This window comes from Lolium perenne, chromosome 2 (genome assembly GCF_019359855.2).
Source record: "Lolium perenne isolate Kyuss_39 chromosome 2, Kyuss_2.0, whole genome shotgun sequence".
Classification (NCBI taxonomy): Eukaryota; Viridiplantae; Streptophyta; class Magnoliopsida; order Poales; family Poaceae; genus Lolium; species Lolium perenne.
Genome location: NC_067245.2, coordinates 234,250,229 through 234,277,179, shown reverse-complemented (window position 1 = coordinate 234,277,179; position 26,951 = coordinate 234,250,229). Strand labels below are relative to the sequence as shown.

At 45.6% G+C, this 26,951-nt stretch overlaps 1 protein-coding gene across 1 annotated transcript; it reads left to right on the top strand.

The window, feature by feature from the left end:
- The first annotated feature begins 878 nt into the window (after positions 1-878).
- Positions 879-22,466, top strand: LOC127335238 (beta-glucosidase 12-like). The gene is made up of 13 exons (XM_051361851.2): positions 879-1,086; positions 1,470-1,539; positions 18,906-18,964; positions 19,167-19,242; positions 19,365-19,442; positions 19,569-19,656; positions 20,613-20,868; positions 20,944-21,059; positions 21,145-21,362; positions 21,437-21,468; positions 21,568-21,670; positions 21,742-21,850; positions 21,936-22,466. The coding sequence occupies exons 1-13, from the start codon at positions 925-927 to the stop codon at positions 22,108-22,110; spliced, it is 1,542 nt and encodes a 513-aa protein (XP_051217811.1). The 5' UTR covers positions 879-924; the 3' UTR covers positions 22,111-22,466.
- The last annotated feature ends 4,485 nt before the right edge of the window (positions 22,467-26,951 follow it).

The following is a 26,951-nucleotide window of genomic DNA, read 5'->3' as shown; positions in this document are numbered from 1 at the left end:
GAGGCCATGGTTCTGTGTCTATGACAGGTTGAAGTTACGGTAATTGCGATGTAAGCTTACTTGGATAGTGTTGTCCCAACCCTCGTTGGCGGGGAGATGTGCGACGATATAGATGAAAATCCCGCATGGCTATTGTTGGGACAGCGGGAACGACACCCGAGGTTGTCGTTTTTCTTGTTGGAGGCATCGTCGAGGTGTGTTGGCATCTTCCTCATTCTCTTATGGTGTTGATGGCGTCTTCGATGTCGCTCCTCTATTGGGAGTATCACGTTTGGAGACATGGCTTGGAGGCCCTCTATTGCGCTCCTCCGGTGCTCGTCGTTGTCCAGCGTTGTTTCAACAAGGCTGCTATGTATGGCATAGCCAACGAGTCCTAGACGATGCCCTCTCGGACCGACCAAGTTCCTCCGTCTATCTCGTTGAGATGGTTCTATTTTCTTGCTTAGGACATGTTTTTCTTGTTGTGTTGTTTTGCCCGTGGTGGCTGTTTTATACTAGCTGGTGTGGAGTGGCGCTAACAAGCGAGTGTAGTTTTTTTTACTCAAATCTATGCCTTCAATAAAAATATGATATGCCTTTGATGTACTCTTAAATAAAAAAAAGTATGTCAAATCATTATGTTTGTATTCATGATGAAATATACTTTCATATTTTATTTATGTATTTATTTATTATTTCAAATGTTTATAGGATTTGTAAATTCTTGGACAAAGATAATTAAGTTTAACTTCTAAAATCCTAATACGCGTTGTAAGAAGAATGGGGGGCTACTCTACCAGAACAAGTTGCACTGTCAGACAGCAACAGATTCAGATTTAATCTATTCACCGGTCTATATATTTAGTGCCAAGGTGAGCTTCTTACGCAGTGACAAGGCCTGCAAGCCTGCAATAGGTCCACAGCGACGACCCGATCACCCCATACATGGCTGCAGGAGAGCTGGCGACGATGCCGGCTGGTGCTGTCCTCATATTTCTCCTTCTGGCTGTCGCTTCCGCTGCCTACGACGGCTTCGGATCGGAGTCGGTAAGCCGGAGGAGCTTCCCCAAGGGCTTCCTCTTCGGGACGGCCTCCTCGTCCTACCAGGTTTCCACTTCTTTCCTCCACTGATTCAAGCATAGCATACATTGTTCGCTTTCCTTTCTCCGATCAGCACAATCTGATGGATGGTGGCAAGTACATGTATGGAAGCTGTATCATGAATAAGCTGTTACTCCTTCCTAATGTTAGAGGTTATAGTTACGAATGCTTTTGTTAGAAGTTAACACAGAGAAGTTCTAGGTAAATACTAGACAGGAATCATGAATGACCGAATGCTAGAAAAAGTGGGAGAAAATATTTCTCAAGTTCCAGCATTATGACTTGCCGACTTGGTCCATCGATACTTGATCTGATCGAAGAAGTAATATCATATATTCAGTTCTGGATCTGGTCTCATATATGCACATGCATCTGGCACACAACTGCAGTATGAGGGTGGTGCGATGGAGGGAGGCAGGGGACCAAGCATCTGGGACAACTTCACTCACCAATACCCAGGCATGTATACATCTGCAACACGCAGTAAACGGAGAATAGTATCATTAGATTTATTATATAATTTATTTTCATACTATCATAATCTTCTAATCTATACCTAATAATAAAGCAAAAAGGGTTTCCGTCGTCCGTTTATTTTTTTCCCGATTTTGCCCTTCCACCGAACACTAATTTACCCACCAATGCCATTATTAAGTGAAAATAACGGTTCAAAAAGAAAAACGGAACTTCCTCATCTACCTATCAATTCCCCGATCGTGTCCAGCGGCCACCATGGCGCGGCTCCGCACCGGCAGCACCGCGCCTCGCCCGATGTAGAGGGAGCCGCAGAGGCAGCAGGGACCGACGGCTTCAAGATCACCGTCACCATGGATGCCCACTGTCAACACCCGGATTTTTAAGTCCGGATGCCTATTATGTCATACATCGCAATCCCAGGAAATTGTTGTTGCGAGGCATAATAGTTAAGTATCACAGTCATCATTCATTACAAACCATAATGTCTTACAACTTGGAATCACATGATCCATATTACACAAATAGTTGACCTAATGATCAACGAACAAACACAAGTTCATAGCGGAAGCGTAAGATACAAGGACTCTCTAGTCCACAGGCCAACGCTTGACGTTAGAAGCTCCTAGTTGTGGTAGACGTCCTGCTGATCGTCATCCTCGTACTGCTGCTCGGCTTCATATTCTGGCCATTTGAATAGCCAGGGACAAAGCCGTGAGTACTTTATGTACTCGCAATCTAATACTAATGTAAGTACTAACATTACTATTGAAGGTGTTCTAAGCTCTAAGTTTATTTGCATAAAGCCAATTTTATTTTATAAACACTTTTGTAAACAACTCCTCATGTGCTAACTAACTCAAGTGGGAACATTAGTGTCATTCCCACAACTCAATTGTGATTCAAAGTCAAAGTCACCGATTAAGTTCAAGTTCAAAAACACCGGTCACATAGATATAAAGTTCTGATGACGAAAACAGAATGGCCTTTCCAATTGTCCATATCCGCGGACGCGGCTATTCGAATAGTTCTACACTCTGCAGAGGTCGCACACTTGTGCCACAACATTTGATTACATCCGTCAGGGATAAAACCCTGAATAATCGTAGCTCAGTACGCGGATCATCAACCGTTAACCTTTCACTTACACACCCTAGTATAGGCACCTCTCCCCATGAGCTTGGCCTCCCGGTGAAAACCAACTGTTAACCCGGGAACTGCACAGGGCTTGGCCGTACAATTCACCTTCAATTCACATCATTTCTCAACAACGGAGGCAGCCTCAAGCATAACCCCTATGATGTGTGTTCAGAGGGAACCCATACTAAGACACATAAATTTCCAGCTAAGCCTTACCCATAATCAGGTATTGTGGGGGTACTTAATATTGGTAAGGTATCGCATCCAACTCAATCATCAGTTTTTATCCAAAATCACCAAGTCAACTTCAGTGTCATATTCACCTTCAAAATCTGTCAATGGAAATGACTAATCATTCCAAGGTTTTCACCATCATCATTTCATCAACACATGTTCCCATCTAGAGTAGTCATTTTAAATTTAGCTCTAGCCACTATGTGTGAGGGGTGCTAAGTATTTGCTTTGCTTCTAGGCTAAGTTTGATACTCTTGTACTCACTCCATACTAACCCAGTAAATCATAAATCAAAAAGTACTTTGATAAAACAAAAGTAAATAAAGCTTGTAAAGTAAAAACTGGGAGATAGGATCATAAGCATAAAGTAAATGGGGTAATGCCTTGCTCATGGTGAGCTTTGCACTTTGCAAGAGTATTATCTTGCCTTGGTTGGGAAACTGGTCAAAGTGGTCTTCTTCTTCTTGGAAGTAGACCTCCTCCTCCTCCTGGTACTCCTCGGTACTAGCGTCTAAAATACGAATACGGAGTACACAATCATCACACCAAACTAATCTACTAAACTATGCACAAACATGGTTCACACACTTAAACTTGCATCACCTATTACTATTATGTTGGGGGAGAGGTTTTTCTTATTAGTTAAGAAAAATAATTTCCTCTCATACTAAACTTAATTGTTACTTTGCATAATTCAGAGAAATAATTTCCTCTCATTATCTTATTAAGATTTAATTTCTCTTATGCATAATATGTGACCTAGGTTGACCCAAGTCAACCTCTTCACACTTATCATTTGGAGAAAAAGATTTAAATGAGGTGAGCACCTCATACCATTTAATTCTATCATAACAAAGATTTAATATCACCCACAATCCCTATGGGACCTAAATAACCAGAGTCTCCACTTCATTTGGAATTGGTGGTGACAAGATTTAAATGAGAGAAAACTCCCTCATAAGATTTCTTAATAGTTTTGGACAAAATCTTTGACTAGAAATAGCCATAAGGGCATTTAAAACAACTAAGCCATGATCCTTCAAAGTAGGCATGGCATATTTTTGTAGAAACAATTAGTATAAGTGAAAAGTGAATTAATGGAGGTGGAATTTACTGAAAAGCATTTATGGTTGATTTTTAAGAATTATTATAAGACAGAAAAGTCTCTGCCTTGTTTATTTTGTCACTTTAATTCTACAAAAGATCTAGGGTTCTATCCAGTGGCATTGTGTAGATAAATTCATAAGGTTTCCAAAAATATAAAGTTTGTAAAATTTGGCCCAGTAGATTAGTCCCTATTGAATTTCAAAGTTTGCATCAGATTGTATATTTCATCTAATTTCCAAATTTGAATTCAAACGGTGGGCTTCGCGCGGGAAAAGAACTTGGGCTGCGGAGAGAAAAAGAGTTGGGCCGGCCCACTTCGCGTCCAGCGCGAGCAGGCCGTCTGACGGCGGGTCCCACTTGTCAGTGTGTTTTACTCACCGAACCGGTACGGGGAAGGAGAGGCGTTGGATCAGGCGATGATCTAACGGCCAGGGGTTGTCGTCGTCGACGGCGAGAAGCAGTGGCGAGCGCGGCGGCAGCAGGGGGTCGGAGGGGTCGTCGGAGCTCCGGCGGTCGTCGGAGTGGTGCGCCGCGACGTTGTCGACGACGGTGAAGCGCCTGGAAGCAGTGGCGCGTCCTGGGGCGGCCTCCTTTTCCGGCGAGCTTCGGCTACGGGCGGCGGCAGCGAGCTAGCAATTGCGGCGGTGCAGTGGCTAAAAGATGAAATTGAGGCGGCGAGGAGAACTGTGGTGAGGTGGGGAAGAGATTGGCGTGCTCAGTTTGGGGCGCGGAGTGCTCCTTTTATAGCGGTTCCGAGCAGCGGCGGGTGGTCACGGTGATGACGGCCATGGCGCTCTCCCGTCGATCAACGGCGTGGGCGAGGGTATGGCTTGGCTCAGACAGGCTCAGGGAGCGTCACGGTGTGCTCAGAACAGTTTTCGGTGGTCAAGCATAGTGGCGCGCGTCACGCGTCCGTGGGCACTGTGGCGGACGTCGTCGTCCTCCTCGACGGCGACAGGGCACGGGAAGGCTCGTGGTGGTGTCTGGCGGGGTCCTGGTGCTGAGGCGAGTCGTCCTGCAGGCGCTGGTGGCGAGGGACGGGCTGAGGCGACGAGGCGCAGCGCGCTCTGGCGCGTCCAGGGCTGGCGCCATGAGCGTCCTGGAGCGTGTGTGTGCACGCCTGGGCGCGTCTGGCCACGTCGACGCCCGCGTGTGCACGCGTCGGGGTGACCATGGGGAGGCACGGGCAGGTTCAGGGGAGTGCAGGGAGCGTCCAGGACATGGTGGTGCATCTCTGAGGTGAGAGGGGAGAGAGAGGGCATGGGATGGCCATGCCATGCCACGGCATGGTCATGCCATTGTCATGGTGAGCAAGTGGAGAGGTTGGCAGGGCTTGGCACTGGTGCTAGGATGTGTGATGAAGCTCCAGAGCTGCAGAGAGGTCAAGGTTGGACCAAGTCCAAGTAGAAAATGAGGTATGGGCTCAATTTGATTCCCTGCATACAAGGTGTTCGACAGAATGCCCGCAAGAAAGTTATTTTTGAATTTTGAAAATCTTTTTGGTGGGTTGTAATCATATATTAGAGGGAGCATTTTGGTGGTGGTGGTGGTCAAAATGGAATTGATATGCAAAATCACATTTTGCATATGATCTTGTTTATGTGAAAAAGTTCCAACTTTGCTTGCTTCCCATTCGAAATTGGTGATGAATTTGGGGTGGTGGTTTTGGGCAAAGTTGTAGTGCTTGATGTTGTCTTGGATGAGGTGAAAAGATTTGACCAAGGGTAGAAGTGAAAACTCAAAAGCCAGGGGCTCAAAGTGAGCATCAGACTAAAAATGGCACATGTGACCATATTGCATGTGACTTGGAATTTGAATTTGATTTTTGGTTTGAATTGAGTTGGCTTGATTCCAAAGGTGTTAATAAGTGTTTATTAACCATTTACAAGTAATGGTGCAAACCAAATTGGCCTAGATTAAGTATTTGCAAAAATGGCATAGGCCTTATGTGAGAGTGAAATGGATTTTTGGGATTTCTTTTATATTGCAATTTTAATTGGCTAAGGGTGATCAAGTGATCATTTCTAGGGTTTTAGATTGAAAGAGAACACATAAGCAAACATCATGGCAATTGCACACTCAAAATAAAAAAAAGGTGATCTATATGCATAAACCTATATGATGAGAAAAAGTTTTTGTTAACCCTGATTTTTGGGAGTTCTTGAATTTCTCCCTTGTTCATTTTATTGAAAATTGGGATGTTACAAACCCTTCCCCCTTACAAAAGATCTCGTCCCGAGATCTAGAGAAAACTAGGTACTAAAGAGATGTGGGTATTCCTTCTTCATATCTTCCTCGCGTTCCCAAGTTGCTTCTTCTTCGGTGTGGTTACTCCATTGTATCTTCAGGAACTTGATACTTCTGGTGCGGGTGGTCCTGAATGCTTCTTCCAGGATGCGAATAGGCACTTCGCGGTAGGTTAGGTCCTTGTTGATATCAATGGCTCTGTGGTCGATGTTCTTAAATACTTCGGTCTTCTCAGGCACTTCTAGACACTTCCGAAGCAGTGAGATGTGAAACACATTGTGTACGGCAGACATCTCTTCCGGTAGTTCCAACTGATATGAGACTTCTCCTCGGCGATCCAGAATCTTGAATGGTCCGACATATCTGGGGGCGAGCTTTCCTTTGAGTTGGAATCTCTGCATTCCTTTGAGGGGTGAGACTTTGAGATACACAAAATCTCCGATCTCGAATGTCATCTCTCGGCGTCTCTTGTCGGCGCAGCTCTTTTGTCTTGATTGGGCGGTCTTGAGGTAGTCGCGGATCTTGTGCACCTTCTCTTCGGCTTCGCGGAGAACGTCGGGGCCGAAGACTTGACTATCTCAGATTTCCGACCAGTTCAGAGGGGTACGGCATTTCCTTCCGTACAGGGCTTCAAAGGGGGCCATCTGTAAGCTGGCTTGATAGCTATTGTTGTAGGAGAATTCTGCGTATGGTAGGCAGTCTTCCCATTTGGATCCGTACTCTAGCACACAGGCTCTCAACATATCTTCTAGTATCTGGTTGACTCTCTCAGTCTGTCCGTCAGTCTGTGGGTGGTATGCTGTGCTGAAATTCAGACGGGTTCCTAGTCCTTCATGCACTTTCTGCCAGAATCTTGAGGTGAATTGTGATCCTCTATCTGACACAATTGACTTCGGGGTTCCGTGCAGGCTGACTATTCTGGATATGTATAACTCAGCTAGCTTTGGGCCTTGGTATGTGGTCTTGACGGGGATGAAATGTGCAACCTTGGTTAACCTATCGATGACTACCCAAATGGAGTCATTTCCTCGGCTAGATTTGGGCAATCCTGTGATAAAGTCCATACCGACAGAATCCCATTTCCACTCCGGAATCTGTAAGGGTTGCAACAGTCCTGCGGGTCGTTGATGTTCTGCTTTGACTCGCTGACAGATATCACACTTGGCGATGTAGCTTCCTATCTCTCGCTTCATTCCGTGCCACCAGAATTGTTCCTTCAGGTCTTGGTACATCTTGGTTCCTCCGGGGTGGATTGAATAAAGGGTGTCATGGGCTTCTTGTAGAATGACTTGCTTCAAGTCAGAATCCGATGGTACGCAGAGACGTTCTTTGTACCAAAGAATTCCGGCTTCGTCTACGGTGAATCCTGGTGCCTTTCCTGCAGCTATTTGACTCTTTATTCCGTCAATGCTGGCATTTCCCTTCTGGGCTTCCTTTATCTGGCTCATCAAAGTGGGTTGGAGTTCAATGCTGGCGAGGAATCCTTCGCTCACTAGCTCTAGTCTGAATTGTTCAAACTCTTGGTACAGGCTGGGTTGCTCTATTGCGATCATGGAGTTCAACTGACACGGCAGTCTGCTCAAGGCATCCGCTACCACATTGGCCTTGCCGGGGTGGTAGTGAATTTCCATGTCGTAATCCTTGATTAATTCAATCCATCTGCGCTGTCTCATGTTCAGCTCCTTCTGGGTGAAAATGTACTTCAGGCTCTTGTGATCTGAATATATCTCGCATCGATTACCCATGAGGTAATGACGCCAAACCTTCAGGGCTAACACTACCGCTGCTAACTCCAAGTCATGAGTTGGATAGTTCTGTTCATGTTGCTTCAGTTGCCTTGATAGGTAGGATATCACCTTGCCTTCTTGCATCAACACACATCCGAGACCAGTCTTGGATGCATCACAATAGACATCAAATGGCTTGGTGACATCGGGCATGATCAAAATTGGGGCTGTGGTTAATCTGAGCTTGAGTAGCTGAAAGCTTTCTTCACATTTGTCATTCCAGTCAAATTTCCGGTCCTTCTTCAGCAGTTGAGTCATTGGTCTTGCGATGCTTGAGAATCCTTCAACGAATCGGCGGTAATATCCCGCCAATCCTAGAAATGCTCAGACTTCAGTCTGGGTGGTTGGGGCTTTCCATTCCTCAACAGTTTTGATTTTTGCGGGATCTACCGCAATTCCTCCTGCAGACAAGATGTGTCCCAGGAATCCCACTTCTCTTAACCAAAACTCACATTTGCTAAACTTGGCGTACAACTGATGTTGCCTAAGGGTTTCTAGAACCACTTCCAAATGTTGCTCATGTTCTTCTTCTGATTTGGAGTAGATAAGGATGTCGTCGATGAAGACAACGACAAACTTATCCAGAAATTCCATAAATATCTTATTCATGAGATTCATGAAGTAAGCGGGGGCATTGGTCAGTCCAAAGGACATGACATTGTACTCATACAGTCCATATCTGGTGGTAAAGGCAGTCTTTGGAATATCTGTTGCTCGGATCTTCAGTTGATGGTAACCTGTCCTCAGATCAATCTTTGAGAAAACTTGGGCACCGGTTAGCTGGTCAAACAGGTCTTCTATCTTTGGTAAGGGATATTTGTTCTTGATGGTGACATCGTTAAGCTTACGATAATCCGTAACCAAACGAGTGGCACCGTCCTTTTTATCCACAAACAAAACTGGTGATCTCCAAGGCGACGCACTTGGTCGAATCAGACCTTTGTACAGCATATCATCCAGTTGCTTTTTCAGTTCCATCAGTTCTGCGGGGTTCATGCTGTAGGCTCTCTGGGCTATAGGTCCCGTTCCAGGGATTAACTCGATGATGAACTCGATATCCCGATCTGGGGGCATACCGGGTAGATCATCCGGAAACACATCAGGGTATCGACAGACGACCCTGATTTGATCCAGAGTTGGCTTGGCTACACTTTGGTTGCAGGTAAATTTTCTGGGTAGTTTTTCAGATAAGTGTTCTATTATTATTCCGGTGCTACTTGTCATGGTGATGGCCTTCTTGGCGCAGTCTATCAATCCATGATGTTTCGCCATCCAGTCCATACCCAGGACTACTTCCAATCCTTTTGTTCCCAGAACAATCAAGTTTGCATAAAAGTCTATTTCATGGATTCTGATGGGTACATCTTTGCAAAATTTTCTAGCTTTAGTTGTTGATCCAGGTATTTGAACTACCATGACATGTTTCAAGCTGATTGGTTGAATCTTACTAGTGCACACAAAATCTTCTGTAACGAACGAATGCGATGCTCCAGAATCAAACAACACTCTTGCTGGTATTGAGTTAACAGAGAACATACCCAGCACCACGTCAGGTGCTTCCTGGGCTTCCTCAGCATTCATGTGGTAGAGGCGACCTCCGCAGTTGTTCGGGTTGTTGGGGGCGAACTTCTTGCCGGTGGAGACACGGCGTTGCTGCTGAGCAGGTGGTGCGGGGTTGCCTGCGAGCTTGGCGAGCCTCTTGGGACACTCATTGGAGTAATGCCCCACTACACCACATTCATAGCAAGTGATGGTGGTCTTGTCTTGCTTGTTCGCGACGGGGATTGCATTGCTCCCGGTCCTTGGTGCGGTGTTGGTGTTGTTGTTGCTGTTGTTGTTGTTGGGGGCTCTCGGCGGAGCACGGTTGAAGTTGTTGTTGGTGTTGTAGTGGCCTCCTGGCCTGGGGTTTCCTCCACTCCGGTTCTGATAAACCGGACGTGACATCTGTGCATTGGGCTTGTTGGTCCTGAAACCTCCTCCTGAGTTGGGGCGATACCTTGGGGCATTGCTAGGCCCACTTTGATTCATCATGCGGCGCTTGCGGTTCTCGCTGGCTTGGTGCAGTTTGCCTTCCATCTGGATGGCGGAGTCAACGAGGGCCTCGAGGTCGGCAAAGGGGATGTTGATCAACACAGTCTGCATCTCATCATGCAGTCCGTTCAGGAACCTTTCCTTCCTCTTCTCAGTAGTGTCGGTCTCATCCGGGGCGTACCTTGACAGTGTGAGAAACTTGTCGCGGTATTCCACCACGGACATCCGGCCTTGCTTCAGTTCATGGAACTCATCTCTCATCTTCTTTATCAGACCCGGGGGCACATGGTACTTGCTGAACTTGAGCTTGAAATCAGTCCAAGTCATGAACTGTCCCGCGTTCATGGCACGGGTGCTTGTCCACCAAGCTCTTGCTGGTCCTGCTAAGTAGTGCGTGGCAAACAGCACTTTCTCATTCTCTTCCACTCCAGCTACTTCTAGATTGTTCTCCATAGTTTGGAGCCAATCATCTGCATCAAGGGGTTCCTCAGTCTTGCTGAAAACTGGCGGGTTGGTATTCTGGAAGTTCTTGAGCTTGGATCCTGGATGATCATGGTGGCCTTGGTTGTTGTTGACAAGCTGTTGGAGTGCTGCAATGTTGGCTTGCCTTTCAGCTCTTTCTGCTTCTCTATCTTCCAGCATAACTTGCAACATCTGCATCATAGCATCTTGATTCGTGTTGCGAGTTGGAGGGGCCATCTGAGTATTGAGATGGATTATGAGATAAGAGGGAAATTTTCTATGGCTTGTTTTGTGTTTGAGTTCAAAAGCTTAAAACTTGAAGTCTTTTCATGATGACACAAACATACATTCATTCATAACAAACAACACATATTACAAGCTAGCACACTAAGGGTTTTAAGAACCCTTCTTCTCCAAGCTACGATACATGGGGCGGGATACAACTCACACCTACGATAGTGCATAAGTGAACTACTCCTCATCCTCATCAACATCGATGGGGGTGTGGTCATCATCTTCATCGTCCAGGAAGTCGTAGTCTTCCCCCTCGGTGTTCTCATCCTCCTCGAAGTCGTTGTCGTCACTCAGGTAGTTGCTTCCTCCCTGAATGTCTTCTCCATCTTCCTCCATCTTCTTCATCTGCTCCTCCTGGGCCTTGACAGTGGCCTCGAGTGCGGCTATCTTCGCGCGGAGGCGGGTGATAGTGGCATCCTTCTTTGCGCGCTGCTGGCGGAGAGTCCTGCGGTCCTTGGCGAGCATCTTGATGCAGTCGCCTTGCTCGATGATGCGGGCGTGAGTCTGGTTGGCGTACTCACGGGAGTGGTCGAGATCCTGCTGAGTGTGGTACAGCATGAAGTCGAGATGCTCCACATGGTGCTTCAGCTCCGGGTGGGATGACATGTCCATGGGCTCTCCAGCAGAGTTACGCCTCGCGAGGTGAGAAAAGCGAGGGTGCTTGAGTGCCTCCCCGCTCATCCCGCACAGGCGTGCGAGTCCCTCCTGAAGTCCGCGAGCAAGTCCGTCCAGCCAGTTGCTTTCCATGAAGGAGAAGAGGATCCTCTCAGAAGTGGGAGGCTCCATCTTGCCCCGCAAGTCAGCGGTGATGATCCACTGCAGCTCGCCTCCTGGCTGGTTCGCGATCTGCGATCCATGGAACTCTGGGTGCGGGCGACCAAGGTGGTCGGACAGGGCGTTGAGGTCGTGCTCGAAGATCAAGCTTCCCCCATTCCCAAGCTGGTAAAACTTCGTGTTCACGGGCTCCATCTGAAAGTGAAGTAAAGGATTAAGTTAGAGAAGTGAACAAGTGTGGCAAAATTTTAGTTATATTTCTAAGGAAGAGCATGACTTTTTGTTTTTCCAAAGAGCTCAAGGAGAAGACAAAGATTAAAATTTTCAGAAATACTTCATTCTTTTTTGAAACTCAATTTTTCAGAACGTCCATTTCTAACTAGGGTCTCCTAAGGTCAAACAATGGCTCTGATACCAACTTGTCAACACCCGGATTTTTAAGTCCGGATGCCTATTATGTCATACATCGCAATCCCAGGAAATTGTTGTTGCGAGGCATAATAGTTAAGTATCACAGTCATCATTCATTACAAACCATAATGTCTTACAACTTGGAATCACATGATCCATATTACACAAATAGTTGACCTAATGATCAACGAACAAACACAAGTTCATAGCGGAAGCGTAAGATACAAGGACTCTCTAGTCCACAGGCCAACGCTTGACGTTAGAAGCTCCTAGTTGTGGTAGACGTCCTGCTGATCGTCATCCTCGTACTGCTGCTCGGCTTCATATTCTGGCCATTTGAATAGCCAGGGACAAAGCCGTGAGTACTTTATGTACTCGCAATCTAATACTAATGTAAGTACTAACATTACTATTGAAGGTGTTCTAAGCTCTAAGTTTATTTGCATAAAGCCAATTTTATTTTATAAACACTTTTGTAAACAACTCCTCATGTGCTAACTAACTCAAGTGGGAACATTAGTGTCATTCCCACAACTCAATTGTGATTCAAAGTCAAAGTCACCGATTAAGTTCAAGTTCAAAAACACCGGTCACATAGATATAAAGTTCTGATGACGAAAACAGAATGGCCTTTCCAATTGTCCATATCCGCGGACGCGGCTATTCGAATAGTTCTACACTCTGCAGAGGTCGCACACTTGTGCCACAACATTTGATTACATCCGTCAGGGATAAAACCCTGAATAATCGTAGCTCAGTACGCGGATCCTCAACATTTAACGTTTCACTTAAACACCCTATTATAGGCACCGCTCCCCATGAGCTTGGCCTCCGGTGAAAACCAACCGTTAACCCGGAATCGCACAGGCTTGGCCGTACAATTCACCTTCAATTCACATCATTTCTCAACAACGGAGGCAGCCTCAAGCATAACCCCTATGATGTGTGTTCAGAGGGAACCCATACTAAGACACATAAATTTCCAGCTAAGCCTTACCCATAATCAGGTATTGTGGGGGTACTTAATATTGGTAAGGTATCGCATCCAACTCAATCATCAGTTTTTATCCAAAATCACCAAGTCAACTTCAGTGTCATATTCACCTTCAAAATCTGTCAATGGAAATGACTAATCATTCCAAGGTTTTCACCATCATCATTTCATCAACACATGTTCCCATCTAGAGTAGTCATTTTAAATTTAGCTCTAGCCACTATGTGTGAGGGGTGCTAAGTATTTGCTTTGCTTCTAGGCTAAGTTTGATACTCTTGTACTCACTCCATACTAACCCAGTAAATCATAAATCAAAAAGTACTTTGATAAAACAAAAGTAAATAAAGCTTGTAAAGTAAAAACTGGGAGATAGGATCATAAGCATAAAGTAAATGGGGTAATGCCTTGCTCATGGTGAGCTTTGCACTTTGCAAGAGTATTATCTTGCCTTGGTTGGGAAACTGGTCAAAGTGGTCTTCTTCTTCTTGGAAGTAGACCTCCTCCTCCTCCTGGTACTCCTCGGTACTAGCGTCTAAAATACGAATACGGAGTACACAATCATCACACCAAACTAATCTACTAAACTATGCACAAACATGGTTCACACACTTAAACTTGCATCACCTATTACTATTATGTTGGGGGAGAGGTTTTTCTTATTAGTTAAGAAAAATAATTTCCTCTCATACTAAACTTAATTGTTACTTTGCATAATTCAGAGAAATAATTTCCTCTCATTATCTTATTAAGATTTAATTTCTCTTATGCATAATATGTGACCTAGGTTGACCCAAGTCAACCTCTTCACACTTATCATTTGGAGAAAAAGATTTAAATGAGGTGAGCACCTCATACCATTTAATTCTATCATAACAAAGATTTAATATCACCCACAATCCCTATGGGACCTAAATAACCAGAGTCTCCACTTCATTTGGAATTGGTGGTGACAAGATTTAAATGAGAGAAAACTCCCTCATAAGATTTCTTAATAGTTTTGGACAAAATCTTTGACTAGAAATAGCCATAAGGGCATTTAAAACAACTAAGCCATGATCCTTCAAAGTAGGCATGGCATATTTTTGTAGAAACAATTAGTATAAGTGAAAAGTGAATTAATGGAGGTGGAATTTACTGAAAAGCATTTATGGTTGATTTTTAAGAATTATTATAAGACAGAAAAGTCTCTGCCTTGTTTATTTTGTCACTTTAATTCTACAAAAGATCTAGGGTTCTATCCAGTGGCATTGTGTAGATAAATTCATAAGGTTTCCAAAAATATAAAGTTTGTAAAATTTGGCCCAGTAGATTAGTCCCTATTGAATTTCAAAGTTTGCATCAGATTGTATATTTCATCTAATTTCCAAATTTGAATTCAAACGGTGGGCTTCGCGCGGGAAAAGAACTTGGGCTGCGGAGAGAAAAAGAGTTGGGCCGGCCCACTTCGCGTCCAGCGCGAGCAGGCCGTCTGACGGCGGGTCCCACTTGTCAGTGTGTTTTACTCACCGAACCGGTACAGGGAAGGAGAGGCGTTGGATCAGGCGATGATCTAACGGCCAGGGTTGTCGTCGTCGACGGCGAGAAGCGATGGCAGCGCGGCGGCAGCAGGGGGTCGGAGGGGTCGTCGGAGCTCCGGCGGTCGTCGGAGTGGTGCGCCGCGACGTTGTCGACGACGGTGAAGCGCCTGGAAGCAGCGGCGCGTCCTGGGGCGGCCTCCTTCTCCGGCGAGCTTCGGCTACGGGCGGCGGCAGCGAGCTAGCAATTGCGGCGGTGCGGTGGCTAAAAGATGAAATTGAGGCGGCGAGGAGAACTGTGGTGAGGTGGGGAAGAGATTGGCGTGCTCAGTTTGGGGCGCGGAGTGCTCCTTTTATAGCGGTTCCGAGCAGCGGCGGGTGGTCACGGTGACGACGGCCATGGCGCTCTCCCGTCGATCAACGGCGTGGGCGAGGGTATGGCTTGGCTCAGACGAGCTCGGGGAGCATCACGGTGTGCTCGTAACAGTTTTCGGTGGTCAAGCATAGTGGCGCGCGTCACGCGTCCGTGGGCACCGTGGCGGACGTCGTCGTCCTCCTCGACGGCGACAGGGCACGGGAAGGCTCGTGGTGGTGTCGGCGGGGTCCCGGTGCCGAGGCGAGTCGTCCTGCAGCGCCGGTGGCGAGGGACGGGCCGAGGCGACGAGGCGCGGCCGCGCTCGGCGCGTCCGGGCCGGCGCCATGAGCGTCCTGGAGCGTGTGTGTGCACGCCTGGGCGCGTCTGGCCACGTCGACGCCCGCGTGTGCACGCGTCGGGGTGACCATGGGGAGGCACGGGCAGGTTCAGGGGAGTGCAGGGAGCGTCCAGGACATGGTGGTGCATATCTGAGGTGAGAGGGGAGAGAGAGGGCATGGGATGGCCATGCCATGCCACTAAGATGGTCATGCCATTGTCATGGTGAGCAAGTGGAGAGGTTGGCAGGGCTTGGCACTGGTGCTAGGATGTGTGATGAAGCTCCAGAGCTGCAGAGAGGTCAAGGTTGGACCAAGTCCAAGTAGAAAATGAGGTATGGGCTCAATTTGATTCCCTGCATACAAGGTGTTCGACAGAATGCCCGCAAGAAAGTTATTTTTGAATTTTGAAAATCTTTTTGGTGGGTTGTAATCATATATTAGAGGGAGCATTTTGGTGGTGGTGGTGGTCAAAATGGAATTGATATGCAAAATCACATTTTGCATATGATCTTGTTTATGTGAAAAAGTTCCAACTTTGCTTGCTTCCCATTCGAAATTGGTGATGAATTTGGGGTGGTGGTTTTGGGCAAAGTTGTAGTGCTTGATGTTGTCTTGGATGAGGTGAAAAGATTTGACCAAGGGTAGAAGTGAAAACTCAAAAGCCAGGGGCTCAAAGTGAGCATCAGACTAAAAATGGCACATGTGACCATATTGCATGTGACTTGGAATTTGAATTTGATTTTTGGTTTGAATTGAGTTGGCTTGATTCCAAAGGTGTTAATAAGTGTTTATTAACCATTTACAAGTAATGGTGCAAACCAAATTGGCCTAGATTAAGTATTTGCAAAAATGGCATAGGCCTTATGTGAGAGTGAAATGGATTTTTGGGATTTCTTTTATATTGCAATTTTAATTGGCTAAGGGTGATCAAGTGATCATTTCTAGGGTTTTAGATTGAAAGAGAACACATAAGCAAACATCATGGCAATTGCACACTCAAAATAAAAAAAAAGGTGATCTATATGCATAAACCTATATGATGAGAAAAAGTTTTTGTTAACCCTGATTTTTGGGAGTTCTTGAATTTCTCCCTTGTTCATTTTATTGAAAATTGGGATGTTACACCCACACCTGGTCAACAAGGCCTCTGCCCCAACCCACGATCAGAGACCAGGAGCCCAGCGGCTGCGAGTTCATGGTCAGAAGCACAGATGGCGGCCGAAGGGAGACGAGCACCTTCAGGCGGGCTACAAGATGGCGCTGTTGCGCGACTTCCTCGAGTTGCTGCACGCGTTCCTCTACGACCCCGGAAGGAAACGCCGGCGGGGTGAGCCGCTCCTACAGCCGCTCTGGAGGGCTCCGGCCAGGGGGCTCGCCCGCAGAGGATGAAGGTCGCGAGTTAAACTCGTCTGAACCGGGACAGAAATAGCTAGGAGAAGGTGCTCGAAGCACAACAATCAACAATACGAGCTCGTCCTCTAGATTGGAGAGCATGGACGTTCTCGTGCGGTCGTGCCCGATCTTGAACTAATGAGATAGTGCTAAAAATCCAACCGAGAGTGGAATGGGCGGTGAATTTGGGATCCCAAATTACAGTATTCTTGATTTCATACAAAAATTGGTGTCCAATTGAGATTTTGGTGGGAGGCTGAGAGACTTGGCAGAGGATTTGGGGAAGAAACGGAATTTGACGAATTGAAGAATATTGGTGGGTCTCAGTGAGGGTGGCCCACTGGCCCTCTGCGCTGCTCTGTGTCCCTTTGCCTCAGGCATTGCACGCACGCCAAACGCTCAGCACAGCTGTAACTGCTGCCCAATCCATCTTCTAATCCTTTATAGATTCGCAGCTGAAGTCCAGGAGAAGTTCAGATACAGGAGCTCAATATCCCTTTAACTGGGACCAGGTCGGCCATGATCCTCTCCATGCAAGCTTGCTTTTCTCACTAATTTTGAACATTTAGCCTCATTTGGAGCGCATGCACTCGCGCACTTGAGCCTCTTCGGAGCAACAGTGTGATTGTTGCTCAGAACGCAGACGAGCGTTGCGGGCGGTCCTGGATCCTTCCTCCTTCATTGAACTATTTGTTTCATTTAGCCTTGGGCGTGTGTGTGTTATCACTGGGTACTGATCAAGAATTGGATTCAACCTCTTCAAAATTGGGATGGCGGCAGTTCCATGAAATTTCTCGGTCTCTCCCCTGACGCTCTGTAACCCAATCCACTTATCTACTTCTTACCGCTACACACATAGAGCCTCATGCTACTCTCTTGCAATACTTGAGGTTTGTGGATTGAAGTGTATATTTCTTGGCTGCAGCGAACGGAGATCCGACGACCATCACAGACCGGGTTCAGGGCTTCAGGAAGCTCATGTTGAGCTTGCTTCAGTTTTTTGATTTACTTTGCAGCCCTCTACCTTTTAACATTAACTTGCGAGCAAAAAATAATATATGTGTAAGCTACGAATACAGTGATCACCGATCAATGATATTCCATTATTTCTTTTGTATAATTGGGAATAAGTTGGAGAAACTCAATTCGGCATTCGGGTGCATATGCTTCCTCTACAAAAAAAAAAGATATATTTCAAAGTGTCAAAAAATATTGCCAAAAAATTCTACATGGACATCTTGATAATATGCATGTGTTTGTCAAGTTTCGTGGAAAATCAAGAATTTTTGTGGTCCAGGTAAAAAAGAGAAAATTTATCTTCTGAAATGACTTATTTTTAGCTCCAAATTTTATCATTTTACACACGCCACACGACAAGTTAATTTTTCATTAAACAACTTTGTGAGCGTGTATCACGTGAAGATGTATCTGCGAATTTATGTTTCAACTTTTTTGACATTTCAAAATTTATCTAAGGTGCATTTCAAAATAAAGAGAGCATATGCTCTCATGTGCCAAAACATCACTCCCGATAAGTTGCGTTAAAAAGTTGGTGTTGATATTATATAAACATCCGATGTTTGGTAGGTAAAGTTGGGCCGTAGCAACGCACGGGTTTTGTGCTAGTTCTATACTAACATGTTGAGCCAAAATAATGGTCAAACTGCGTGTTTGGTGTTAACATGTCTGAAAGGTCATTTATTAGGAACAGAGTAGTACTAGTATTTCAGTACTGTACTACTAGTCTGCATTTCAGTAGTAGACTATTCTATATTTATTGGTCAATGTTAAACTTCTTAATTTCACGAACTATATAGAAAAAGTTGTCATTATAATCTCAAACCAATATCGTTAGAAAGATCATGAAATTGTTTTCATATTGTGTGTAGTTATTTATGTTTTTCTATATAGTTAGTTAAACTTTAAATAATTTGCTTTGACCGAAAACTATATACATCTTATTTTGGCATAGAGTTGAACTCGCGACCCTTTGGAATCAACAGCACACCAAGCCAACACGCACGCCACACAAGATTTATGTATATTACATCATGCGTCGCCTATTTGACCAAATACTAGAGTTCAGATTCAAATGTAGCCGAAATATTTTGGTCGGTATCATTTATTCTCGGGGGGTAACGAGATTATCGGTTTCCGCCAAAATTTCGGAAATTCTGGCAGAGCGGAGTAGTGAAGTTAAATATTCCTTTCATCAAATGAACATCAGTGAGCATTGTTTTTCCCCCATAAAAAGCGGAATAGCTTTTGCAGATAAAGTTGCCGACAGAAGCAACGGGGATGTGGCAGTGGACTCTTACCATCTTTACAAGGTATGGATATAGCGATTTTAGTTTGGATGACTTAGTCTTTCTTGACATTTTAGAATCCCCTAAGTTATATACTCAAAAGATCAATACCCGCAAAAAAAGATTGATAGTACAATCTCACAATGACAAAAGAATTGAATATTAGTTCCATTAATCATGCAATATTGATCTAGGTAGTGCTGATCACAAATTCTGAAAACCTCAGGAAGATGTGCGCCTCATGAAGGATATGGGAGTGGATGCATACAGGTTCTCCATCTCATGGACAAGAATTCTTCCAGGTAACGATATCTTTCAATCGAGATACGTTTTACCTCTTCTTTTCTCTGGATAAAGATTCTGCAAATCCTCCACATGCTAAGTTGATAGCATGTTCACATTGACCTTAATGAATGCATGTCAGATGGGAGTCTGAGAGGTGGAGTGAACAAAGAAGGCATCAAATATTATAATAACTTGATTAATGAGCTACTATCCAAAGGTAAAGTATCTAACAATCATCAGAACTTAATTATTTCTTATCAAATAATGGTATCAATCTGCAGACTGCACTGACATCATGCTCGTTATTTATTCCACCACTAGATTAATCTTTATATATTTGCAGGGTTGCAGCCATTTGTGACCCTTTTTCACTGGGATTCACCTCTGGCGTTGGAAGATGAATATGAAGGATTTCTTAACCCTAATACTATGTGAGTGGTAAAAGTATCACGAATACCTTTATGCATTTACTTGGAGAAATAAGTAGATAATGAGACATTGATGGAGTATAGTTTGGGATTTTAATATTGTCGGCCAGCAGGAAAATCTTAAGTGTCGTCTAGAAGCAAGTCATTGTCAAATGGGAAATTCTAATCAAATCATCAAAATAAGTCAAGATAAACCCAAGTAAAAGAAGATTCACTAGGGGCAGCATGAGTAAGTTAGTCCAACATGCATGAAGTTATCGTTCTCCCTCTCTACCTACTCCACCATGGGCATCGATCCATTGTAAATAGCCAAGAAATTCTGAGCGTGCGACGTTTTGGAGTTGGGGCTGCATGGAGCCCGATATTCTGAAACAATGGAAAACGGTATTCTAAAATTGTCAAGAAATTCTTGGAAAAACAATCTGTATCTCACAGATGTATTCCACAAGTGTTAAAATTTTAATATGAAATACTTCTATCTTCTAGGCTAAACAAAAAAATTATGCGTTCCTAGGATATCTCTATCTGGACATGTAGAATTTTGTTTCAGAACTTTTTGAAGTTCTAAAACCCAATTTTGAATTCCAAAAATAACTTGCTCCAGTGGCCCGAGCTCTTTTTTTTTTAAAGAAACTCTCCTCTATATAATCTCCTGCACAGGGGCATGTAATTAAGATAATCCACGAGGGAACAAGTACAAAATATCTCTCAAAATATGGATAGACCATGCTCCATGCATGACAGAGATAACCCAGAAATGTTCAATAGACGTCGACGTGATTGAATATAGTCGAGACAACGACTCCATAAGACCGGCCTGCACGGTCCGCTACGAACAGATCCAACATCACCATCAAGAAATGATGGATTGATTGATGGACACACACTCTCTAAAGCATTTTGTAAGATGTCACAAAGAAGCAACGATATTTTAATCGGGCTGTCACTGGTGCATGCAGAAATGACTATAAGGATTACGCTGAAGTCTGCTTCAGAGAGTTCGGAGATCGAGTGAAGCACTGGATTACATTCAACGAGCCATGGTCGTTTTCTGTCGCGAGCTATGCTATGGGAATTTTTGCGCCAGGCCGGTGCTCCTCTTGGGAGATGGGGAAATGCAGCGTTGGAGATTCAGGAACAGAGCCTTACATTGTAGGCCACCATCAGCTACTCGCCCATGCAGCGGCCGTCAGATTATACAAACAAAAATACCAGGTGATTAACGAGCACTTCATTGTTAGGCATATATGAACGACCATATGATTGATACACGTGTGTATGAAAATGCAGGACGCCCAGAAGGGGAAGGTTGGGATAACTCTAGTCTCAAACTGGTATGTTCCCTTCTCACGTTCGAAGTCCGACAATGCTGCAGCGAGGCGCTCTATAGACTTCATGCTCGGATGGTAAACTCTTTGTAATTCACACATATATTAGTTTTCAAGGTGTTGAAGGAAATGGAAATCTTACTGGCTAGGAATGCCCTTGCAGGTTTATGGACCCTCTCACGAGAGGAGTCTACCCCCATAGCATGAGAAAACTGGTCGGGAATCGCTTGCCACGGTTCACAAAGGAACAATCCAAGTTGGTCAAGGGTGCATTCGACTTTATTGGAATCAACTATTACACTGCAAACTATGCTGATAGCCTTCCCCCGTCAAATGGACTGAAGACTAGCTACAATACCGATGCTCAAGCTAATCTTACCGGTGAGTCATCAATCATCATGCAACAACCATTTTCATTGTTTTAATTGCGCCTACTAACTATCCAAAATTCTTAGGTGTTCGAAATGGTGTCCCCATAGGTCCTCAGGTAATTTACCACTTGTGTACATGGGAACAAATCTCCCATATGTAGTTGTTCGCCCCTTTTCATGTTGGTGATTCAGTTCAGTAAATAATATTTGTGTAGTCTGGTACACCTTGGATCTACGTCTACCCTCAAGGCTTCCGTGACCTGCTGCTTTATGTCAAGGACAACTACGGCAATCCCACTGTCTACATCACTGAAAACGGTGAGCATATTTTCTCTCCCCAAAACCAGAAGGAAACATATACAGGAACTCAGAAAAACTCTTTCATTCAGGTGTTGGTGAAACCAACAACAAGAGCCTAACTATCCAGGAAGCCCTCGATGATTACGGCAGGATAGACTACTATCACAAGCACCTTCTTGCTCTACAGAGTGCCATAAGGTCGATTAGAGCACCGTCTACAGTCTACAGAGTGTCATACAAGTTCCAAACCAAATCTCTGTCATTAACTCGCTCTGGTCTACAGGGACGGCGCAAACGTGAAGGGATACTTCGCATGGTCACTGCTTGACAGCTTCGAATGGGCGAGCGGGTACACGGTTAGGTTTGGGTTACACTTCGTGGACTACAGCGATGGGCAGAAGCGGAAGCGGTATCCCAAGAAGTCAGCACGCTGGTTCAAGAAGTTCCTCAAGCGATGATCGACATGCATACATCTAGCAACCACGCGATGGAGGCAGTGTTACCATAGAGGATTGGCTGATTGTACTAGCATGTGTGTTGCACGGTATTAGGGCATGTACAATGGTAGAGAAGGCACGCCTTCCCTTATACCGCCATACTACGTAGTATCATCTAGAGATGACAATAGATATAAGTCATATAATATGTTATCTCTTATAGCCTTTCCTAGCAATTAATGGTAATCAATTAAAATTGGTAGGAAATTATGTTGCTAAGAGAAAACATGTCGTACAATGGAGAAAATGCCTTCTCTTATTTTTTAAGAGATGATGATCTCTTAGCTAAGGGAAGACAACCTTCTCTCCCTTCATTCTCTCTTCTCCAACTAAGAAAAAATCTGATGTGGCACCTCTAAGGAAAGGCTGACGTCACCCCATTGTACGTGCCCTTACCCCTTGTATCAGTTGTAATGTCGCTGTAATAATTTCAGCTGAATTCGCAAGGTTCAGACCGACTGAGTGAACGTATGTCTGCAGCGTTTTTGTAGCATTGCCCAATCTGGTACCACCTCTGTTCACATTTAATCAACGCGGGACTCCATGTAATTATGTCTACCTCTGTTCACAACAGTGCGTCGATTAATTTTTTTTGATAAGGAGTATATATTAATATCAAGAAGATATTAAATACACCCAGCCTCTGCAACAACACAATACCCTAATGGCATTACGGATGCACACAACCAAAAAAACAAGAATTACATAAAAAGAAAAGTCCCGCTACGGTATTCCAGCCCTAGCCGCAACAGTACATCCACCACCAAGACAACACCTGAATTTCAGACTCTCCAAAAGCAACGCCTTCAAGAAGGTAACGGTGCACAAGCACCGTCGTTGTCCGATCAAAAGATCTTAGGTTTTCACCATGAAGATAGTCCCCACTCTCAAAATAATGCCTCCAACAAGGTCATTGCCAGACACAACCAATTAAGGCCAGACCTTGGATTTTCATCCTGAAAGGTAAGACTCTGAACTTCACCTGTATTGCCGCCCCCACTTGCATATTGCTGCTGCGAAACCCAAAATACCAAGCAAGTCCCTCAACATCGCAAAAACTTGAACCTTCTTTGCTAGTCCTCCAATCCGGCCTTCATGGTATTCTCCGCCTCTAACTTCGCCATGGAGAAAATGTTTCCATATGGAAAGAAAGAACAGAGCTTCGTGGCGCTCTCTCTAGAACCAAACGGCTGAAATAAAAACATGGATGCACCCGACCGAATACCACCGATCCAGCAAACTCCAGGCATAAAAAGTGATGTTACATTCGCCGGCGGCGCCTTACGGAACACATCACTTTGGCTTGATCAAGAGGGATTGGCCTCAGGAAGGTCTCCATCTTCGCACAAGAATAACCCTAGGACCGCCACCTTTATTCATGCCTATCCAGCAGCCCCCACACCACTAGCCGGCCGCGGAGAAGACAAGTAAGCACGGATCCGGCAACGGCTGTGGGGCAACGAACAACAGGTAGCAGCAGACCTGCAAAGGAACGACAGCAGTGCCACCCGTGCAATCGCCGGCTGCAGCCGCCGTCATCCTTGCGTCAATTAAATATGGAGGGAGTAGACTGCTGGTTGTGATGGTAAAATAGAGAAAACAACCCCTCTGTGTCACACCCTAGGGCGACACCAGACCCGCCCACGCTGCAAGAACCATCCGCTGCCTGCTACTCATGCCGCCGCTGCCATCGGCCCTCGCCGCGGCGGCGGGCCCAGCCGCCTAAGGAGGCATGTGTGTGGTGGATGCCGGAGATGGCCACTGGAACTGCTGGGGTGGAGATGGCCGGCGCATCGACGTGCAGCGATCGGGGCGGTATCCCTGGTTGGGTGCTGGCGAAGGCCCTAACCAGCAGCGGAGATGTAGGGCTAGGCGGTGTGGTGTTGAACAAAACCCTAGATCTTATGATCTAGGTGCCTCCCGTGCCGCCTCCCTAGATCCTCTTTGTTGCGTGGTAGGGCCGGATCCGGTGGAGGGTCAACCCTGCTCTACCGCCTTTCTCAATGCTGGTCTAGCCCATATGCTGCTGGTAGAGTTTGGAGCGGTAGATCTTGCAGGTTGCCGGCGGGTGGCGTGGAGGCTACTACTTGGCTTTAATAAAGGAGGCGGTCCTATGGTCCCTCTCACGCTGACATGAAGATCTGCTTCATGCATGTCTTCATTGATCTGGCCGGAGTGTCCAATTTTAGAAGGCTCCATCGGTGAACTCCATTGGGCGACTCATGTGTGGAGACTGCTAAATCGGATGGGATTCGGTCGTGTGCAACCTGTTTATCATAACCGTTTGGTTTCAGAGGGAGCGATGTGAAGCTCTGCACTTTGTTGCCACTGTGAAATATGTCTTTAGTTCCCATGGCGAAGTCAGTAGTGGAAAGTGGCATGGAAACCGAAATCCGAGGACTAGTAATGGTGGTATGAATCATAGTGGTGATGAGGAATCGGCTTTGGGATTCGTGACTTCAAGCGGAAGCATTGGCAAGTCGGGGTGACATCATAGGAGAATTTCATAGTCTAAACTTCAGGTGAAAACTAAATGTCTGACCTTGATTGGTTGTGCTAAGAAATGGCCTTATTGAAGGCATTGTTTTTGAGAGTGCGTATTTTCTCTCAGGTGAACACATGTGATATATGATCAGGGGGACGACAGTGTTTGTGCACGGTTTTCTTCTTGGAGGCGTCACTTTTAGAGAAGATGAGTCTCTGGTGTTGTCTTGGTGGTGTTTGGTCTACTGCTACAAGGAATAGATCAGTATAACGAGACTTCTCCTTTTTATATTTCTTCTTCCTTCTTTTGGAGGTGTGCGTTTGTATTGCCATTAGGGCAATGCGTGTTGAAGAGGTTGGATGTAATTGGTCGTGATAAAACCTGCATGCTCGCGTGGTGCGCAACCTTTTGGAGGCACCGTACGCATGTAGGAGGAGACGAACAAACGAATTGGCCTCCTAACAGGTTCTCCTATTCATCGTGTTTAGTGCCGCTAAGAGCTTCGACGCGTGAAGCGAACCCGTCTATGGGCAAACCAACCTACTACGCACGACGCATCGTTTATAATTCTTTATCATCTTCACCTCTCACCCCCATCCATCACCTCTATTCTTGATGCACGTCCCTGCTCCTCACCGTGATTCCACCGCCGGACGCAACTGCCTCCTGCAGCCACCTACTCCGCCTTGGAGGCTCGCCCTGCTCAAGCCATCGTCGGTCCACCGCTGCCCTCGGCTTCCATATCCGACGAGCTCCTCGGCACCAGCACCCCAACCGTAAGCTGTTGGAGCCTCGACAGACCACGCCGAACACGACCCCCTCCCCTAAGTTGTAGGCCTCACCTCCACCTGCGTCGCCACAGAGAGTCGCGGCATTGCTGATTCTGGTGCCTTGCCGGCATCATTGCGACCAGTCACGCCACCCCCGTCTCCGGCGAGGTCAACTTTTCTCTGGCAGTCTAACCTTAGCGTATCGTCCCTATTTCTTGTCGTCATGAACGCTAAGAAGTCAGGCTCAAAATCTACTTGAAGGAAGAAGAGAGGTACATGTTAGGGATGCACCAAATAGGATTTATCCCTCCTTACTTGTTACTTCATTTTGATCGTGGATAGGATGATAGGCATAGGCTCCTGGGACCTGGGTAAATAGCCCATGTGCAACGCCTTTGCAGCGAATTGGACGGAAAGTGACGTCGCTCATGGCAATATCTAGCATGTGATGTTTCTTCGATATGAAATAGCCAACGGCCACACGGGCCATAAATCTGTCGTTAGCGGCACAGTTATGGTAGTTCAGGTTAACGTTAAGGTTAATTGGCCGCACCTAACAGACGAGTCAAACCAACCGCTTCTCACCGAGCCCACGCGACAGTTCCAGTAGCTTCCCGACGGCGGTGGAGCTCACACATCCTTCTCATCGGCGGCAGCGCTTTCTCTCTACGGCGAAGGTGGTGAGTCCCAATTGAAACCCTAATTCTCCTCCCATCCTTCTCAAATCAGATCTGAACGTTCTCATTTGAACCCTAGATTGTGGAGGCCCGGCGTGCTGAACGAGGGGAACGAGATGGAGCCGCTAGAGGAAACTTCTAGCCGGTATTTCCCGCATCTTGCAACTTAATTTCAGTTTGATTTGCTTGTTCGCTTCCGCTAGCTCACATTGGCCGCCCCCAGGGGAGATGGGGTTGAGCGGCTGATAGCTTCCAAATGCAGGATATCAATTGTAGTACTTTTCAATAAGAAAGGTTACGAACCCATGAGGAGCTGAAGTATTGGTTAGCATAATCGACAGGAAAGTAGTAATAATAAAGTAGCAGTTTTGATGTTTTTGGGTGTATAGTTTCCAATAAAAATAAAGTGCAGAAAGTAAATAGCAAATAAATAAATGCTCTCGATGAGAGAAAAGCCTAATCCTCTATCCAGCAAGAGGACAAGCTCAAGTGTGTGTGCTTATATGAGAATAAAGTTCCCGAGGGCGGCATGCATTTACTAGCATCTGAGTTCTACACAACATGGTAAATATTTTGTCAAGCTTTATCCAATTAGGCGCGGATCCTAAATTAGGTGCAGCCATAGATATGTGCAAACACACCACTTATGTTGGGTCCTAGAGCCATTTTCATGTGCAAGTGTAGGAATCATTAATACATAAATGTCCCACCACAGCAATAAGATCAGTGGTCCCCGACATAAACCCCTCTAATGCAACCCATAGTATTGGAAAACGGTTTCTGTCAGTCCATCCCTACCAACACTAATGGATTACATTAAAGTGCAGTTCCCATATAAGTGAAGTAATATGCAGTCGACATTCGCATAAA

What these genes read in the sequence shown, in the direction of transcription:
- LOC127335238 (XM_051361851.2), top strand. Translation starts at nt 925, where the DNA reads ATGGCTGCAGGAGAGCTGGCGACGATGCCGGCTGGTGCTGTCCTCATA. An exon ending in TATACAAACAAAAATACCAG is followed by an intron (nt 20,869 to 20,943) that starts GTGATTAACGAG and finishes ATGAAAATGCAG; the next exon opens with GACGCCCAGAAGGGGAAGGT. An exon ending in GTGTCCCCATAGGTCCTCAG is followed by an intron (nt 21,469 to 21,567) that starts GTAATTTACCAC and finishes ATATTTGTGTAG; the next exon opens with TCTGGTACACCTTGGATCTA.